The sequence below is a fragment of the Branchiostoma floridae genome, chromosome 1 (genome assembly GCF_000003815.2).
Source record: "Branchiostoma floridae strain S238N-H82 chromosome 1, Bfl_VNyyK, whole genome shotgun sequence".
Taxonomy (NCBI): Eukaryota; Metazoa; Chordata; class Leptocardii; order Amphioxiformes; family Branchiostomatidae; genus Branchiostoma; species Branchiostoma floridae.
Genome location: NC_049979.1, coordinates 20,226,018 through 20,247,634, shown reverse-complemented (window position 1 = coordinate 20,247,634; position 21,617 = coordinate 20,226,018). Strand labels below are relative to the sequence as shown.

The 21,617-nt window shown below is 38.6% G+C and overlaps 1 protein-coding gene across 1 annotated transcript; it reads right to left on the bottom strand.

Moving 5' to 3' along the window:
- Nucleotides 1–8,957: 8,957 nt before the first annotated feature.
- On the bottom strand, nucleotides 8,958–16,410 carry LOC118413213 (inositol-tetrakisphosphate 1-kinase-like). The gene is made up of 11 exons (XM_035816474.1): nucleotides 16,253–16,410; nucleotides 15,422–15,446; nucleotides 14,897–15,022; nucleotides 14,431–14,548; nucleotides 13,931–14,029; nucleotides 13,761–13,801; nucleotides 13,120–13,215; nucleotides 12,800–12,866; nucleotides 12,392–12,459; nucleotides 11,892–12,063; nucleotides 8,958–11,583 (listed from the first exon to the last, which is right to left on the bottom strand). Exons 1-11 carry the CDS (start codon nucleotides 16,408–16,410, stop codon nucleotides 11,087–11,089), a joined length of 1,467 nt encoding a protein of 488 aa, XP_035672367.1. The 3' UTR covers nucleotides 8,958–11,086.
- Nucleotides 16,411–21,617: the final 5,207 nt, after the last annotated feature.

Below are 21,617 nucleotides of genomic sequence, written 5' to 3'. Positions count from 1 at the left end.
TTAGAACCACTCTCATTGAAGCCTTTTCATGACACCGTTTCAGCCGGATTTCTCACGGTCTCACAGTGACCTCTGGCGATCAGAAAGCAAAGTGCAGATATTTCGATGGCATTGGTATGGAAAAGTTGAAGTTGATTGGCTAACGCAGAGTATATATATATTATTAATATAATTGGGCCATTCTAAGCAATGGCAGAAAGGTGAATTTGATGGACAAAGTAAAGTGCACCGCAGGTGTTTGGTCACTACCATTGGTCAACGTGGCTAACACCTCTATGAATGAGAATGCTCCAGACATTCTTACTTATATAGTTCTGCTGGACAGTGTGCCCAGTGCCAGTAGTGTTGACATACTGTTGATAACATTGGCGGTAGCAAACAATTTTAACCCTTCCATATGACCGACTGGGTATCATAATTCTCTGAAACACTGGAAGACTTAAATCAGTGCCTGTTACCTTACTTGACTGCAAGAGAAACCCTAAGAGAAGTACATGTACAATATTTGATGATAATTTTTAAAATAAATGTGATCATAACTTGGCTGGATTTTCCAACACTTTATTTATAACCATAAACGTTGAACAAACTTTTCTGTCTAAGCTTGTACAATTCTGCATTGGCGACTCAATATTCAAATGCTCAATTATCCACCCTATTCATTTGTAATACATAAAACGGTAGCATTCATATTGACTGTTGTTCTTGCTTAGATAGGATTTTCTTCATGATACTTTTTATATGATGTTTCAGATCATTGGCAGCTCAATACAATTGTATTGAACTGTAATCTTGCTGCAATACAATTTCATCACTTCATTAAGTATGGTAGGTAATACCATGTGCCTTATACACATTTAGAATCATTTAAACACCACCATTTATACTGCCTACACTTGCTTGCATCCCATGAATGTATCCAGCTTGAAGGATGGCAATAGACAAATCACACAATATGGATTTGTGCGTTTTGCAGTGATTGAACTATCATTTTTTACATTTTACAGTTTTGACAGTCTTGTACAATGAACAAGGTGCCTCCTTACATTAGTACAGTCAAACCTGTCTATAGCGGCCACTCAAGGGACCGGGCAAATTTGGCCACTATAGACAGGTGACCTCTGTATAGAGGTGGCAGCTTGTAGATAAAATACCCAAGGGACCGACAAAAAGTGGCCACTATGGACAGGTGGCCCCTCTGTAGAGGTGGCCCCTAATACAGGTTTGACTGTAATTTAACCATGTGTACGAAAAGTTGTACTGGCCCAACTGGGCAAGTACAGGAGGACATCCACTTGCTCAATCAGTTATTGCACCAAAATTGGGCCGATGACATTGTCCAACCCTGACCCTGATGTAGTAAGACATGATTTGATAAATTCCATTTAGTTTTCATGAGTCTGGTTTTATACAAGGTACAGGATGCAAAAAAAAATAATGATAAAAAGAGCACAAATCTTGAACAAATACTACTTATTATGTTAGTATTACAACATATCATGGTTTAAAAAAAAGATTAAATATAGCTGTGAAAACACTTTTCACTAAATCATAGTTGCATAACTAATCAAATCTAAGATATCAACTATAGGTCTCGTTTAGCCAAGAGCCCTGAATGTGTGCACTCTCAGAGCTCTTGTTGCCCAGACGGCACCATTTGCGAGGAGGCGAGACCAGTCACCGTCCAACAGAGGGGATTAAGACAGACAGCCAGGTTCCCTCAACAGCAGCAGTTGATAAAAGTTCTTCAATTTTACAGCAATTCTGAAGGCCACTTGGAGATCATTTTGTACTGAGTGCTTATTGATAGCCAATGTCCTGAATTTCAAGATATCATGTCAAATTTCAATGGAAGTTCAGAAAGTTTTCTTTCAGGTTTTAAATGATTCCCCTATATAATTACACTGAGTTATATTTCTTGAAGTATTCTTTCACATTAGGAGGAAAAGTTTGGTGAAATAATTTCTGTTGAGGGAAGAGACACAGAAGATGCCCCCACACCTTTTATGTCCACCTGGCAAGGATACAAAGTAAAGAAACAGAAGTGAAGTGATGAGCTACAAAGGGGTGACAAAGTTATATCTTACTTACAATTTACATGTATTTAAAAGCCTATTTCTAGTTCTATACCTTAACCCAAAGTTCATTATACTCCACCTGACTGTTTTGTTACAGGCAATATGTAGCATTGTACAGCTCAAGTCTAGGACTAGCGCCAGGGCTGTGGCAAAGTGAGGAAAGGGATCTGTAAAATCATGCCCGTAGCCAGGATTTTGGTTGGGGGGGTTCTTTTTAGTACTTGTGGGACCATCGAGCGCCGCAGGCGCGAGACTCACGTGAGCTGCCTAGGGGGGTCCGGGGGCATGCTCCCCCGGGAAAAATTGAAATCTTAACCCTCTGAAACGCCATTTCCTGCATTTTGACGGGCAAAATTCGCTGGCTAAGTTTAATGGAATTTCTCTTAAAATACACAAGGTTTTGGGCATAAGTCTTTGAGGCCGACTCCCCGACATATTTTCACCATGTCCGATATTAAAGGCGGGAGGCATTGCAATGGTGGTCTGGGGAAATTTTGAAATCTGGACCCTCTGAAAAGCCATTTCCTGCACTTTCTGGGGGCAAATTTTGCTGATACACTCACTAGGATTGAATGAAATGTCTATCCTCCGGTACTTTAAGGTATGTCCAAGCCGACCTCTGTAATGCCCTCATTAAATGAGCAAGGTGCTGGCGAAAAGGTGTGAAGGTGTGCTAGGGGGGAGGTGCTACTCCCCTCCCACCATTAGCATGAGTTTAGAACTAATTGGGCATCCTGTCATGCTACCCCAAGGCCTATCACGCATTGTTTTGCTATCAAGGGGGTGAAAGGTAGCAATATGTTGCACAATGGAGGCAACTGTAATAGATTTTTCACTTATTTTCACAGAATTTTTACCATGAAATAGTTTGCTCAGCATTGTCCAGTTTTCCACTATTTGCCTTGAAAATCGCTGTGTTATTTCCCACTCCGTTGAGCCGTTCCCAATGCAACATTCCTTCCAAACAAAGATGGCGGACAGTGCCAAACTTGTTGCAAATTTGAGTCTTAAATCTTGCAAAAATCTTAGAAAAAAAACAAACCAGTAATGTATAGGGAAGTCTGTATACAAGCTGCTCTTATGATGTATAAACAAACCTAAAACATCGCTTCTACTATATAAAGCCAGGCGTTACACGGCGTCCTTGGGTGGGCATTGTTCTTTTAACAATGACTGTCTGAGAATGAAAGCAGGATGTGTATTGGTTGTCTATAATGTCACCTTTCAGTTTGTTTGTTTTACCAAAAAACAACAACAAAACCAAAGCGAAGGATTAGTTTGACGGTCTCTCAAAGCAAATACTGTTAAATTATGCTGTTGCACACATGATTGATTTGTGACTTTATGAGTAATGTTTTTATGCCAGCATTGTTATGGTCTAAATATCTTCAGTTTGAAAACTCTTTGCTTGGAAAGATATGTCTGTGGTAGGAACCAAAGCAAATTAACACTTGAAGCGCATAATTTTATGTTAGAACAATTTTTGCTTAGTCCACCCTACTGTTCCAAATATAATCTTTGTTTGAACCTCAAGCCCTCAACTCAAGCAGTTTACCAGAGTCTGAACCCAACACATTTCTCTAAAGCCAAGAGCACAACCCGCCGTACGTGCAAATACGTGCTGTCTACGTGCTAAAATGTGGGCATTTTTTTGGGATCCATAACTGGTATTATATTTATAAAGTACCGCCTCCGTACGAAATCGTAGGGAATCCGACAAATTTTGGAGCAGTCGCAGACACGCCGTAGAACTTTACGTGCGGGCAAAACTTTGTGTTCATTGTTACCCTGTTCGTAGCCTGCGGTTGGCATTCAAGCTATGATGATTCGTTTTTGCAAAGAAGGAAATATAGGACAAAAATGTACAGTTACTGCTCCTTGGATGTACATAACGTGTTTCGTACATCATACGTCATGGCCCATGCAATCAAACTCAATTTCGGTCCGTACATTTTTTATCAGCCCCTGTGGCAATGCAAAGGTTGAATGCAACAAGTAAACTGTGATGCATGATTGCACGTAAATACCCATTTGTTTCAAAACATCGATGTAGACAATGACCTTATATAGAGATGCTACCACAAGCTAGCCTACACAGGCCAAGTCCTCGGGTCTAGGGCCAACATGCCCCCGACAACAGGCCACCATGAGTAATAGCACAATAGATGTGTATTTTAGTCTCTTTGTTCCCACTCTATGCATACATTAAAAGTAACCACCAGTAATGACTTTGAATGTAGGTGTTAAATAAACAAATCCATTGATAATCATGAAGCTGTCAGGGTGATTGACTGTGATTGATGGGACAACTGGGAGAAACTGTACAAAATCTGGATTTTTATGAATAAAATCATATTCTAAAGCTTGCCTCATGAGCTAAAAAGTTGCAAATATGAGCAGTGAAGACTCAATAAGACTGTCTATATGTATCCGCTCAAACAAAGTCGACTTTGTGCTTTGGTATTGAAATATTCACCACCAAAGTCTTTGCAGCCTCAAAAAATCTTTTAAAATCATGAAAATCAGACTTTTCTCAATATCTAAATAACAAATCATGTTTTTCAAAGCCGATTCCTGTAGTACGCCATAGCCGTTACACCTTCTAAAATTTCCACAGCTCCAAACCAACCGCAAGACTTAGGAAATTGCCAATAACTGTAAAATGATATGGCTAAGATATTGCTTAATTGTATGATTATGATATAATTTTTGTCAAAATGTAATGCACAGTCGAAAGCAACTCTATCTTGTTCATATGTATAGAAAATCTCATGTTTTTTCTCCGTTCCAAACTGAAGATACAGCTGTTTGACTATAGCACTTCTGTTCATGCTAGTTGGAGCCTTATTTAGGCAAGACACACCTTAAAGTACAAGAGTCAGTGAATAATGGAAATCAGTCTCATGCCTTTGAAAAAAAATCTTGGACATGAAAAAGGGGACCTTTGAGCATGAAAAGTGGACCTTTGAGCGTGAAAAAGCGGACCTTTGAGCATGTTGGGGGGTTCTTCCGAACCCCCCGAACCCCCCCTGGCTACGGGCATGCAGTACAATGTATTGCTTTGAAACTGTATCCTTTATCCTGCTGTGACTTTGGCAGGAATCCTGGAAACGTTTCCTGCCACTTCTCTGGTATCTTTGCCAGGTGAAGGCAAAAGTAGACAAACGTATCTTTGAAAATGGTGTTCTCAATTCAGCAGCTGCTAGTTGAAGAGAAAAAGTCGGACATCATGTGAACATCCATGTGAATTTTATAGCTGCTACTTGGAGAGCGTAATGTGCTGGGTGGTCTGAAATAAAGAAAAAGAGGCAGCCAGTGAGAATGTCAGCAATGATTATCCACTGATGGCAAAATTCATATTTGACTTCTATTAAATGCCAGAAGACTGGTATTGTTAGTAGTGTATAATGTAAACGACCATTGGAAGGCATGGTTCCATCAAGATTAATAGATTCATAGACTTTTCAGTTTATTTCCAATAAGAGCTGTGAATACCCGGTAACTTGAAATGATTAATAGTATTTCTTGCCTGACTGATGTGATTGGCAAATGTATATTCATTGTAGGTTTTCTATTAAACTTTTACCAAATGATTGTATTTTTGTGGGTCAACTGTAACCAGGGGAAGCTGCCATGGATGACCCAGTGTCGTGACTTGTTTTGTTTCTAATAAATGCACATACAAATTTTGAACTGCTACAGATGAATGTTTGTGGCTACACCCTACACCGCACCCCCTTGACTTTCTACGACTCTGGGGTTTCCTCAGGGGGCTACCTCCCTGAGACTAGTCCAATGCTACTGGAGCAGGCACACATACTACCTGTACCTGTGTCCCCCATGTTGGCCCTTCCGAGCTGCTGTGAGATGTCCTTACTCTAACACTTGTGTACTAGGGAGGTAAACGTGTGTGCAGGGCTCTATAGTTGGAGTGGGGGTGTGCAGATAGAAAGAAGGGTCAAAGGCCAGACCAAAGTCAAATTCAGTACCATTTACCATTCTGCTGATGCTTCAACTATAAATTTTAACTAAAGGTTCCTTGTTGACATTGCCTCAGATACTGTCACTGGTTATCAAGAATTTAGTATACTTTGCAAGATTGCATTAAAGAAGTACAATGTAATTTTTCAGTACTAGTGTATCTTTCTTTGTTTCTAATTCTGATTATCTTCATTTGACACAAAAGGTACACAACTAAAGATGCTGACATCATTTGTTCATCTACTTGTTAAATAATCACACAGTACCATGCAATACTTTCACCATTACAGAGTTGGACCACATATGATTTTAGTGAGATGAATTTGCTGTGATCTGGCCTTAGTGAAGAAGTGGGCTCAGTCAGGGGAGGTGTTGTATGTGCGGGTGTGTAGAGTGTAAACTTCTTTTTTTTTTTTATCCCCGGCACTACCTTTTCACAAAGGAGCCCACACGGTCACTGTCGCAAAGGTGCTGTCTGAGTGCCCAGCAGTAGGGTGTGGCACTGATATCACCTAGCAACCAAAGTGTGCAGTATCTGAGATATGAACTGTTTGGTGGTCAGTACCAAAACCACAGTGAAAGGCTTTTAGATTACATACATGTAGTACTGTTTTATTTACAAATTGAGAAAAGAGATTTGATTGCCTCTGATCATTTATTCTGTGGTTAATGGTAAATGGTTTGTTGTTCACATTTTTCTCAAGTCTTTCTAATCTGCCTAATTTCTAGTCCAAATTGGTAAATAGTAGAGTGAAGTAGATACCACTAGGGTAAAAGGTAAAATGTATTTGGTGGATTTGGTATTACTTGTCAATTGAACAGGAGCTGATCAATGCATTGCAGATTTGAAAATTATTTTTGGCGGAAATTTCAGCCAGACGCTGACCATGCATTCCTGTAGGACGTCTTTGCAAACCAGCACCAACATGTATTTTACCTACTTGTGCCCATCGCTCTTTACCACTCCTAAAAACTCCTGGGCGTTCCCCGCAGTCCTAACAGTCTTTTTAAACCAAAGATTAAAGCTCTTTTCTAAAGGAGGAAGAAACAGCAAAATAAAACTGAAAAAGAATCAAATACTCCGCTCCGTAAAACTGAAAGAAGGGGGAGGGGTGCGTCACCGCGCGTGTTCCCTGTAACGTTAGCATGTTCCTGAACAGGAGCGCGCGAAATATCAACGGCAACAACGCGCTATTGACGGAAAATTCCTACAGCTTTACCTACCTTTCCTCTCCTTTCTAAGTCTTCTTCAAGTTCTCACAGATGTCCGGTAAAGCTCAAAGTCTCACCTACCTCATCGTATTGCTAGAACTTTAGAAAAGATAGCTCGTGCTGTCTAACGTTTCATGTCACGACTCACAAGGGGGACAAGACTTGAGCCTATCACAACAACGCACGCCGTTGCCAGGCGACCGTTTCAACATGACCTGGGATGACCTCAAGTACAGGTTCACATTAATTTGGCAAATATTTAAACATTTCTTCGACGAATCACAAATGTAATGAGAGTTTTTACTTCACAAATGAGTAAATATCAAGAAACAATTGATGAATAAGTTCACAGCCAAACTAAAACTTCCAGACACGTCAACGCTTGCAAGTTGACGGACGAGTTTTTACATACGCTCAAGTCAACGTTTATATCATTAACACTGTTAGTAATGTTGTAACGTTATCAAAGGACTAGGTTTGGTACATCCCGTTTTGATATTTTTCAACCTCATGCTCGTATGCTATTGTCATGTTTGCGGCAGAAACATGATGAGCCACTGACGTTACCGATCAACAAACAACGCGGTTGAACCCCTCCCCCTCCCCACGGTCCCACTGCACTTGCTAAACATCGTTAACCTTTGGCGTTCATCTAACCCTCATTCACTGCAAATAATTCCAATACAAACCTTGCCTACCTTTTCCTTTTGTTGTAGTCCAACTACCAAAACGAAAGAAGCAATCTGATGTCTAACATCACGCCTCCACATCCCCCCTCCCTCTCTCCGGCCGGCACTTTGGGTGGTTTGCCAAGTAAACATTGGTGACGTCACCAATGTTACATAGAAACGGATAACTAGCAACCAATAGGATGCTCGGTAACATCCGTTGTGTTAATGTTATGCTAATTTGACCAATCAACGCTCATGTACCATATCCATAGGAAAACATTTGCGATTTATACTACAAGGCATGTCATTACCAGTTTCAGGGAAACATGAAAAATTTAATAGAGTAGTGTAGAGTATTTATACTTGATGCTTCATGTTTATACGCATGAGCTGTTTCAAAAGAAATGCATGTGAAATAATGTGTTCCAAAATGTTGATAATGGTTCATGTAACGTTATCATAACCAACTTTGCAAGGCCAAAACCACAATTTGACGTAACCACACTTGTATGATGACTGGAGGTACAAATGTATGGTTTTCGGCGTGCCTGCGCCTGCTTTCCTTGATTTATGGGGTTACGCACAACAAGCAAGGGGGGTGTTTCCTCGTGTGTGTATTCAGCCCCAAGGGCAGGTATGTTTGCTTATGGGGGTATGTTTTCAACTGACATTTCCTGTTAACGTTAAGGTTTGCCCCCCCCCCCCCCCCATCGTATATTTTAGTAAGCGTAAATCTATTTTAAATGACGGTCTTCTCTACCAACAATAAAATACGCTGGGCATGTGACATTCGGCACGCCAGAATCCGGCACACCAGAATTGAGATTGATGGACCAATTCGTAAAGATCTCTATGAATGTTTGTTTCCGTATTAAGGGGGCTGCTTTCAGTTTTAACGATTTGTCCTCTTAATAACACTCGACACTCGTGGCAATAGACAGGTCATTTAAAGATGCTAAAGGAAACTATGACAGAGGTGAAACCATCAATACAAAATAAATTCATCAACATCAAATTGAATGTTAATGATGTTAATTTTAATGCAATGTGAAATGAGCATAATGATTTTGATTCTGACCTGTCCTAAATCTGCTACACCAACATAACATACATTGTAACATAATCACTGAAACACACAATGCAAATATTTTACCTTTTAACATTACACAAACCCATTAGTAACAACTCTAACTATAACATTAGCAGAATTTAAACAACTAAAAAAATGACAAAACTTTACAATTCAATGCTTTGGGGGCCTACCTTCACAAGATAGGAATGTTGGAGTAACATCAAATATTTTCAAATGATCTTCTAATTACATGCATGCATTATATTCAATCTTAGATTACATTTCATAGATAGAGAAAATTGTAGTTTGGGTGAAATATTTTCTCGAGAAGTCATTTGTAAAACAAACAAGTGAACAGCACATACAAAATACCAGTCAAATATTTGGGGTTGACAAAATCTTTATCCCTACAATATTAGAGTTTCTTTGTCCTATCTTTCGTTTTTCAAACAAAATAACAAATGTCGAATTTGTAACCTTATAAAATACTTACTTACTGAAAACACAAACATGTACTTAACACTTAAGTCCCCACAGTACACAATTCAATACATTTGTATTACATCTTATTTTGATATCTTTGATTACATTTATGCTAGAGTGACTGTTACTTGACTGAAAAATTAATATGCTCACTTTTTAAAGAGTTATGCCAAATTATACGAGCATTTTTTTTTTGGACTTGCCAGCTGAAAACTTGTATAGCAGCAAGTTGGCACACATTGGTACTGTGTTAGAGACATTGTTTTACAACTGTCTACCTATTTAATACACTATGGTCCAAAATATTTGTTCATTTCATCTGTTTTCAAAACACTGGGATTGTTGAGAATATACATACACAGGGCAGCTGTGGTCAACAGGAATGTGCCTAAAGATTATCAACATTTACCAGCAAACATTTGTACAGTCTACATCTATAAATACTAGTGACCATGTTTTAATCCTTTAACATGTTTATGACATGAAGTTCCAGTCCATGCCTGCACCACACATGTCAACTCTCATAACCCCACCAGGAACCCCTATGTTAAAGGGATGTCCCTGTAGCAGGCCTCACATGTAAACAAGGACATTATATAGAATGCCCTTGATACAAACTAAAGGTCCATCTTATGTGCTCTAAGATTACACACACAGCAAAGTGGCAAAACAATGTAGTGAAGAAAAAAAACCCAGAAAAGTGGACCCCAAAACTTGTCTCTGTTCAATGTTACTTGTGCAAAATGACTTAAAAGATTTGAAACTGAATAACATCATGTACATTTGTACCAATATAGTCACTACTTGGAGACTAACTCCAAAAACATTTCCAGCTAAGCTACTGCCTGTTTACAACACTTGGTTTTAGTGAAATCTCAACTTGACAAGCAATATATTCCATTTTGACTGTCCCTGGTCAACAACATGTACAACTTCTCACAGGGCACGTTTGGAATTATTCATAACACATTGGACAGCTCATACGCATATTAAATATAGTTCTACTTGGTTAGCTCTTAATATCTATGAAAAGTTAATTTTCACACTATTTGGGGGCAGTGGGCACTGCTAACCAACTATCAATTGGTCACTTCACACCTTTTTGATACATTTATCTCACAAAAATCATATAGAATATCTTTGTTGACAATCTAATATACGACGCAGATGATGCAAACAACATCATTATGTTGATGCTTACTACTTGGGTATTTGGCATTGGTTTGTAACTTCAATACCTTACATTGATATGACATCCAGACTTTCATTGTTGTTGGTCAACTGAAATGTATATATTCTGCATCCTGATTGACCAGCTTAAGTTGTAATAGGACACTTGATTGGGTGATTACCCGGTAGTACTTATTTCTAATGGGTTAGTTAGTATTGAGATCTGATTGGTCAGCAATGAAATAATAAGATTAGAACCTACTTGTCTAAAAGTAAACATAACTGCCGAGGTTTGGAATCAAAACTAAGAAATTCTTTAACATGCAGATAAATGTCTGATAGAAAAAAAATACATTTATGTTTTTAGTCTATTAATCCTGTCTTGCACATCAAATCTGCTACACATGAATCTTTATGTCCTAAACTTTGGCTAATCTTACAAACCCCAGTTGCTCCCCATTGGTCAACTGTTTACAACACTGGTCCTCTTCGGCACTTGTTGTCACACATGCAGGGCCATTCCCATTGGCCAGTCCTCCTAAATACACCTCCTGTCCCTTGCCAAATTTGGTATAGGGCAAATCCTTCCTACGTACAATTTCTGCTAACCCTATACCACCAATCCTTGGATGGGCCAATGTTTCCCCATTGGTCAATTCTGAGGAGTTAGGGTCCATCCCATTGGGCAGCATGATAAGGCTGCTGTTGGCACTCTCTGTCCTTGAGCCAATCATATAGGTTGTCTCATCTGTCAAACTGGCTCTGTTTGGTCCTACTGAATCTGGTACAGACACTTCCGCTCTGCTTGGTTGATGGTAAGAAGTGTTGGCATTGACCGTGGCCCTCGTGTGTTGAGTCAAAAGTGACTGCAGGTGGTCCGCCACTACTGAGAAAGGGTCCTGTACCCCGTCATAACCTACAGGATAAACACTTTGTTCAGTCAACATAGAATATGAATTTGAGGAATCTACTTTTGCTTAGTTTAAATGCATAAATCACGATACAGCAATATGTTGTGAAAATTGATTTTAGAACTTGTAACTGGACAAAGATTGTGATGGTAACCATGAAAGTCAATTCAGAGACACTTTAAGCATTGTTTGGTATCTACATATACGTGTATAGGACCAAAGGTTACTATTGTGCAAAACTATGAGATAACACTGTTGATGATCAGGATGAATCACTAATGATAATCAATACAAACAGTAAAACTTTACTGACTAGGGAATGCGTTGATGTCGATGATAGCGTGCCGACTGGTCCTGTTCTCCACGATGATGTCCATGCCGAACAGCGTGATGCCCAGCTGCTGCCGGATGTTGGTCAGCACGTGCTCAAACTTCTCCCGACAGAGAGGGAGGGACAGGCACGACACTCTGTCTCTACTGTCCAGCTGAGGAGTAAACATACAGTACAGGTGTTGGTAGAGAATATATAGGTCGACATGATACATGCTAGCTGTACTACAGTAGACACTTTAAACAATGTCTAGAGTTGGTTGTTCAGCTGTGACAGAGGGTGTGAAACATGCCACACTGTAAAATACTCTCACTGGCAATTTTACTTCACCATTATTAATACTGGTCTCTGTTTGAAGGCTTTATCACATGCCAGTATTTGGTTATACCGCTGCAGGGGTCCTGACACAGCAGTCAGCTGGTCTTTATACTGTGTTTTAATGGATAGAAAATAACTACAACTTGAGGAAACACACTCCATACCTGATTGAGGAATGAAGAAGACCCAGCCTTGGACACATCATGGCTGTTGAAGTATATTGTGCTTTGATCTAAAACACACCAATTTTAAAACAGTTAGGACATGAAGTTACTATGAACAAAGTAGATTAACTAAACATCCAAGTGCATGCTTGGGTAACAAAATGTACATACTAATTATACGTCTTTCTTGTTTTGTTTTGTTTTCATGGCATAATAAGCATACACAACCAGTTATACACAACAATACACTCAACCTTGTACAATGCCCTCACCATTTTCAACAATGGCATTCTTTACAAGAGAAATGGCTAATACATTTACTAAGTGTATAATGTATCATAATGCCTGAGATGTTAGGATGTCTTTACAAGTATCCCGTATTGTTTCAGGGTACATTAAGGAACTCACCGCCTGCTGAGAAGTTCTTGAGAGATGGCCTCTCCACAACAAAATAAGACTCACCCACCACAAACACCTGTGGGAACAAACAGCTCAATTATGCATGGTAAACAAAAATTAAATGCCCTAGAGTGTGCACCTCTTATATTGAACATGAATACTCTTCTAACCAAATTTATCTATTTGATATTAAAATGACAAAATATTGACTGTACAAAAATAACTATAAAACGTTTTACAGTATTACATTTTTAGTAGCTTAAAGGCATCATACCCTACCCTACAGTTGATGACTTTTTGTGTGATATTGTAAGTTAATGTACACAAACCTTGTGAAGTACTGCATTGTGGTTGACAAAGTTCTGAGCCACACAGGGTGGACTGAGAAGGTCTTTCAACCCTTCAGCATTGAAAATGATGGCCATCTACAAGGAAACATATGTCAATGTGTAAACATACCTATAAATCTGAAAAAATATCAATCTACAATGTGCTTTCAGTCACTTTTTTTGTCAAAGCTACAAAACTTAAAGCTATATCTTATTTATTATTCCATTCTTTAAATAGGAAGTTTTCTACATCCCATTGAATTCAATGATCTATCTCTTTGCTCTACTTTTGTCATCGACCCATTCAAGGCTTTGATTGAAAAAAAACCTTAAAATTAGGTATCAAGTTTTTCCAGCGCTACATATATGGAACTATATGCCATAATCAATTGTCTTGTTGGTATTTTTCAGCAAATTGGCCAATTTTGCATGCTGTTTCTTTTCCAAATTTTGACAAATTCTACTTCATAAATCTTTTGAAAAAGAATGAAACACACAAAACAACTTTGGCTACTTTGCAACATCAGTAATATTGTTACCTTTGTGAAAGGGGATACAAATGTTTGACATACAATATTGATACGATTCTCCAATACAAATATATAGTTGCAGTGAGACTTGGAAAAGAGAAATGACATTACCTCATGTGAAGCTGAGCCTTGAGCTACAGATCTCTTGCACACTGTAACAAATAACATGAATATTAGTTTTTATTACTCAATATATAAGGGTGTCATAGTCAAGATAATTCAACAAATAATATATATAGTACTGTTACATAGCAAAACATTTTTTTTAGATTTCTGCATACCAAATGGAAAGTGGACCCCGCCCTCCTGTAGCAGCTGCAGGATTTCTGCTCTGTCTGTTGTTTTGATCTCCACAAACTCTGGCATGAAAATATCAGCACCTGAAAGGCATCCAGATCAGATATTTGTACATTTACCATATATATATCAACTACAGTCTGTTTTTCTCATTGAATAACCTTTATTTGTGTAAACTGTCTTATTGAGTAACACACCACTTTTGTATACAAACATGTATTAAGTGTACCCCATATAAGACCAGACTAATAAGGGTGAATTCTGCCAGACTGGGGCACACCCAATACTTATTTCTTCTTCATTGGCTATACTCAAAGAGTCATGTTTTTCTTGTTCAATTGTTTGTTTTACACAATCTTTTGTGAATACCAAATTATCTTATCTTACAGCTATAGATTTAGGACAGTTATGCTCCTTTGTATTCTTACAATGTGACCAAGACACTTTAAAGTATTTTTAGTGATGTTGATAATACTGTTCTTACCCTTGTCTTTGGGGATACACTCCTGGATGATATGGTAGGCCGTCCAACGGTCCATGAGACTCCTAACAGAACTGAGAGGATCCACGACCAGTACTTCAGGATGGGAGCTCAAGTAGTCCTAAAACACAACATCAACAACAATGGCTTCAGTTCACAAACTAGACACAAGCTTAGAAAAGGATAACAAAAGGTAGTATTGTAGCCTTGAGAGGAGGAAATAAGTCAACACTTCACTGTCACTTCTGATTATGCTGATTATGTATTTATTTCTAGATTCTACCATAAAGCGATCAATATAGAGTCTACAACAGACAACATCAGTACAGGTATAACCAAAGAGGTTACTGTATGATCCTGGTATAACCTACTACTAGTAGACAAGGTACCTTTCTAAACTACAAAAAAAATCAGGTCTACAACATGTAAAAAAAGGTTTATCACAGAGGACCCTGTCAGGTGCACATACCTCCACCTGCTGCAGCTGTGCCTGTGCATGTGTATCACCCTCCTGTGCCTTGATGATGACATCTGTCAGCTTGTGCAGGATGGCGTGGAAGGGACCCTGGGCTACCAGGGGGCGGGAACTGTCAATCTGTCAAGTAACATCAAAACTCTGGTCATCTCTTAGTTGAATCAACCCCACCCCAATACATATAAGTGCTGCCATGCAAGCAGGCAGTGTGTGCTGAGATTGTTCATGCACTGTGCACCTGTCAGCCATGTTTGCTGACTTTTCCTACTACCTGTACTCCTGTACTCCCATGTTTGAACTGTGTTCAATCTCATGTTTGACCTAGCCGAATACTCGGCTAGCCAAAGTTCCACTTTGCATTTATTCTTTCTATCTTGACCAAAAACATAGTCATTTTACATACAGCAGTTATAGTTAACCTTCCCGTACAAAATTATATACAAAGTTCCCTTCTACACTTTAAGTAAAAACTCAGATCATGAAAGAAGATAACGAAAGGAAGGGAAAATTCAAACTCACCAGTACCAGCTCCATGCCTCTACACCTGGTGTAAAAAGAAGTTGTAATTATGTCATAAGCCACTAGACTTTTATTACCACATCTATAAGATATATAACCACTTCAATCATACATCACAAGCATGAGTGGTGCAATTTGTATTTTGTAGGCCTTCAGTTAATGAACCTGTATGACTCAGTGTGCCTTCTAAGCACATGATTCATCCACCATATGCATACAGGGGGTGTCTCAAAATGTGTTTATCCCCACAAACAGCAGTGCGTTCCAACACATAATTTCATCAATTTACAAACCAAATTACCTACATTAGGCATGCACTACTAGTACTTGTTGACATGATTCTAGAGCACTTCCTGTTCTAAACCACAACAAGAATCGACACAAAAAATGTCTTGCACTTTGGAGATAGTGTGACAATTTGGTATGGAACAAAACTTAAATTTACACTTGGCTACATACATTTTGAGTGACAGTATTGTCGGTAAATAAACACTCCATACCTTGTTTTGTTGTGCACTCTTAATGAATATAAATGTAATTGTTTAAAGTTTTCAGTTGTGCCTTAGAATTTGTGTATATTCACTGTGACACAGGTGCCTGGAAATACATCATGATACAAGTACATGACCTAGTTGTTAGACAAAAAGGAAGGCAGGCAGAAGTCAACAAGAAATTTTGTGGTCATTTTAACAAAGGACATTCTATCTGATATAACGTCCTTGTTTTAACTTAAGCATAGCAAAAACAATGAACATAAAACCGCCACAAGACTTCAAGATTTACAGTAAATCTTGTAAAGACTTGGAACAACATATGATTTACTTTACTCACCTACAATACTGAGAAAATGTGTGAATTGAGAAGGTTTTCTTCTTCTTCTCGCTCAGCCAGCAGCCGACCCGCCATGATGACGGGAGTCCGTCTGCGTTCTCCCCGAGCGACGCAGCGTTTCCCTGAGTACCAACCGCCTTTCTTCTGTCCTCATCCATTCCTACCATGTGAAAATGGTGAAAAGAGACTTATGTTTAATGCAAGCACAAACTTCTTCTTTTACTAGTTTTAGTTCATCTCCAGTAAGTTCCTTTCCTGGAAGAAAATTTTAGTTCATCTCCAGTAAGTTCCTTTCCTGCAATGAATCTTTCATATATTCAAATATTTCAAACATTATATTAGAGACAACAATAACAACAGTGAATTAATGTGATTGTGAATATTTGATAATACACTCACAAATTGATGAGTCTCTAAGTCTAACAAATTGATGGACTTCCCCTGAAAATATATGTGGAATATGGGACTAAAAAATGTGACATCATTCAAGGACAACAAAGTGGAAAAATACAGGAACCCATGGTACGCGGTTTACACAACACGAAAACATAGGACTATCCAGAGTATTCGAAGGTCATTTATGTTCCGCTATCTCTAAGGCCCTGGAATTTTACCTGCTATTAGCATCATGCAAGATTTGGCTTCAAAACAAGACGAGTTATATTCATAACACAAAGGAACCAGGTGCTTGTGTCAGTTACATCTTTTGTACCATAAAAATGAGAACTGCCCTTTGTGACTTTGACATCAAAAAAGAGGAACAACAGCTATTAATTTGTTCTGAGGGGATAGTTGCAAAGGCTCTGCAGTATATCAAATAGACATGTCATCATCATACCATTTATATATAATTGAGGGGAAACAGTATCTGATACATATTTTGTTTTACTAGTATGTCAAGATGAATTAAGACTACAATCTGATTTTCTTTATGAATATATCATTGAAAGATACATGTACAAAAAATTCCTTTTAGTTTTATCTTTCATTCTATTCTTTAATTGATGGTCATCACGGTTTTATTTCTTTGCAAACCAACTCCGAGGAAGCACATACTCTGTAACATTCATTTAACAGAAAGTTGTGTTTTGTTTAACTTAAAGTAACACAAGTGATTTTCAATGCAAAATTTACATGAAAATCGTGTATGGTTTTACAAGACAATGGTAAGTAACCTAATAACTCGTTAACATGTTCCAAGAGTCTATACAAAGGATTAAGGTCAGTGATAGTTGACCCAACTCTTCAAAGATAACAACTTTAGGCATGGTATAACTACAAGCCATATCTGTATCATGGGAATCATGTCAACAATGACAAGACTTCTTCATTGGAAGGTGGACCACAGATCTAATGGTTTTGTGGTAATAAAACCACACAATACTGTCTCTCACAAACTATAAGCAAATAACAGCATAGGTAATTCAATTCCCTGCCCGTAGGGACCGGACATACCTTTCTGCTAACACAGTTGAGAGGAATGCTGCTAACCGGAGAGACGGTGTGGAAACAATAATACAAAGGAAGGTGAACCATAACAACATGTACTGATGTGTGTTTAACTCAAACCATGAGGAAAGGCATATCTATCATACAATCTAAGATGTGAAATTATAAGTGAAAAATTTAAAACAATTTGCCCTGTTTCCACTTAGTGTGGGAAAAGTCCAAGACATTGTACAATGTAGGTCACAGGTTGCTGACATAGGTCATGCTTTGTGGACTACGTGTATCTCACTGTTGGGTGAGTTACAACGTACTTAATGGGAATGGGATATAAAAACCATAGATGTTGTCTTTTGAACATAAATCCAGTGGTCCTGTTTTAGAGGAAAGCCACATATTGTGCACATGAAAGAACCCACCACACTTATCTGTTATAGTAGAGGGCTAGCAGTGCTCCTTCATAGCGTGATTGGATCAAATATATTTGCCTTATGTGGCTTTTATGTCTTAAGGTATGAAACTGGTGTGTTATCTGTTATGCATTCGTTATCCATAGAATTTAATGCTGAAAGAAAAAGTAATGGATAAAACTTGACTAGATGTTGTGACCTAGTCTCTTAATTCAAGCAAGCACTCAGTAACAAGCCCCTTTTTGTGTCACACAGACAGAGGTTTTATCAAACCTCATTGGTTAAACCATTGAGAAATTCAGTAAGCAACGATATAATTATAACTAAGTCTACATTTTGTTTCTATAATTTGGACACGTTACTCCTATAATACATATATAGATCCCTGTAAAAATTATCGATTAGATGAGGTGACAGAACTGATCGGTTCTGCTACAAAGATCAGAGTATCCGATAATCGAATCCGAACTTTGTGCTTTTTTTATCGGTTTTATGGTGCAAATATTATGCATCATTGTTTAATCTTTATGGCCCAAGATAACGGTATCAGTCCTACAATATAGGCAATAATACTTCATAAAAAGGGAAAATCGTCTATAAAGTGACAGTGGAGCTATGCTTGAACAACGAACAGAGTACAAACATATGAAAGTTTTGAAAATTCTACAACAAAGGGGGAGGGGGGCAGCGAACATTACCTGCAAGGTCCACGTGATCCTCACGCACGCACTGGGCCCCTAGCAGCAGGTTGTTTTACCTCGCTTCTTCAGGTCTGCATGAGAGTCTGACGTGATGTGGATGGGTGTCTTCTTGGTGAGGGACGTTCCTCGCTAGTTTTGCCCCATGATAGAGCCCGTTTCTAAGGACAAAACGTTCACGCACCGCGAAACTTGTGCAAACATTTTGGTCCCTGCAGGTATTCTATCCCAGCAAGCGCTGCGGCTGGAACAACCTATTCTTTTGTAGGGGTGTGGCGCGGTCATAGGAAAAATATCAAGCAGGGTTGAAAAGTCAAATTTAGAGGTAACGTTACAAGTAACTTTACCATAACGATTACGATTAGATTATGGGCGCCAACCGAAAGCTGGAAAAGAAATGACATTGATTCAAAGGTACAGAAAACTAAATCACGATATTCTTACACACACTCCAATCCAACTAACTTTGTAAGTTACTCAGTTGTTGCCTCCATGAAAAACGGGGGTGATGTTTTTGATATGTCTATCTGACTGTATGCCTGTGTACCTACTAGTCTGTCTGTCCGTTTTCGCATATTTGTGCCTAGCATAACCAAGAACCTTAACCTGATTATCCTCATCTGTACTACGGACCACTGGCTCAATCTATTCGTTAGCTTGCTAACAAAAAGCAAACAGATTGAGCTAGCGATTACTAGTACTATGGAGGATGACGCCTAGGGAATAAGAACCATTGGATGGATTGTGATGGTATACTGGCAAATGTATGAGAATATAAAACACACAGACACATCGAAACAATACCTCCTTTCGCGTAGGTAACAATAGATTTACCTCAAATGGAAAAATGAACGAAACATTCGAGTGAAATAAAACACTACAATTCCTTCTCGATACTAGTAGTATAGGGAACGAAATATAATCATCTGTTTGTATCATGATCGTTTGGAACGGTCATGTTTTTCATCCCAGTATTCAAAACGGCCATGTAGCAGGCCTGTCCTTGGTGCTGAACACCATCCACACATTGGTTTATAGATCTGTCCTGAATGCGGCAAGGAACAACTGGGTGTGCACCATTTGTAGATAAAAGATATATATCGATGATTGAAATGCAGGGTACAGTTGGTAGAACAGTTGAAACACAAGAGTCTCCTGGGGGAGGGTCTTTTTAGCGAATGCCCACAAACGCCCACTCTAGAGAAGTCCGCGCTGCACGAATCTCATTTTTTTTGCTTGGAATATGTCCACGTTGTGCTCCCATGTATTAATCCTGAGTTTCAAGTCAATCCATCGACCCGAAGTGACATAAATCAAAGTTTTCGATTCTCGATGGTCTTTTTAGCGAACGCCCAGTAAAATGTCTTTTTAGCGAATGCCCACTATATCCACAAAAATATCGGCCGTCGCGCAACGACACCTAAACCTACCGCCACAAACATGTTCAAGATGGTGTCCCATTGATGTGTACGGAGTTTCCGTGCTTTACAAGCATTTTAAGTCCCTGTTTTTTGGTCAAAATGTACGGCGACGATACTACCATACTTTAACTATAGCAATTCAAAATGGCGGGCACTAGTCATGTGACCTCCTTGTGGGACTGTTCTATAAGTATCGCGGGAGGGACTGTTGTAGCATAGCTTCTCATACAACCATTTTAGAGTGAATTCTAAACAAGATTTTCATTTCATAGTGCTATCATCTGACTGATATTTACAATGTGGTCATTTTTTCTGTGCTATTACTAGTATTACCCAGGTTTGGGGAACTTAGTGCAAATATGGATATTGATTCACCTCAGTGCCCAATTAATGTACAAAAGGCTCAGACACATTAGTGTTATAAACCTGAATAGGGGCAGGTAACCAATACTAGAAAAACATAGCTATTTATTATTAACAATACTATTTACATTATAATAATAACTCTTCACCAAACTGGACTTTTCTTATCTTTATTTATCACAGAAACATTGTTACAATGAGGATTTGATTAGATGAGTATCTGTTACAGTGTGTACAAACTTATTTCAAATACAAAAATGTATTTCGTTTCACTTCCTAAATATTTTTAAAGTATTGGAAGAACTTGACACATAAACAATATTAATTGCATTATTTATGTGCAGTAAAATGTGACCACATGCTATCAATAGCCTAATAAAATGTTGGAACATGGCACAAGCGGGCTCCCCTTCTGAGTACAGAAAGGAAATGTTTTATAACATTTAGTTATGACGTAGAAAATTTCAATTGTAAAATGTACCTTTATTAACATTTACAAACAAATTGTTTTTTTCTCTTCTAAATAAATGACAACAATACAGGTAAGTAAGGTGTGTTTCCTTTTATAACAGGCCAGGTAAGACACCGTACAGGTAAGTAAGGTGTGTTTCCTTTTATAGCAGACCAGGTAAGGCACCGTACAGGTGAGTAAGGTGTGTTTCCTTGACTACAGACTAGGTAAGACACCATACAGGTAAGTACGGTGTGTTTCCTTTTATAACAGACCAGGTAAGACACCGTACAGGTGAGTAACGTGTATTTCCTTTGATTACAGACCAGGTAAGACACCATACAGGTGAGTAACGTGTATTTCCTTTGTTCACAGACCAGGTAAGACACCATACAGGTAAGTAAGGTACGTTTCCTTTTATAACAGACCAGGTAAGACACCGTACAGGTGAGTAACGTGTATTTTCTTTGATTACAGACCAGGTAAGACACCGCACAGATGAGTAAGGCGTCTTTCCTTTGCCTATAGACCAGATAGGGCATTATACAGGTAAGTAAGGTGTGTTTCCTTTTATAA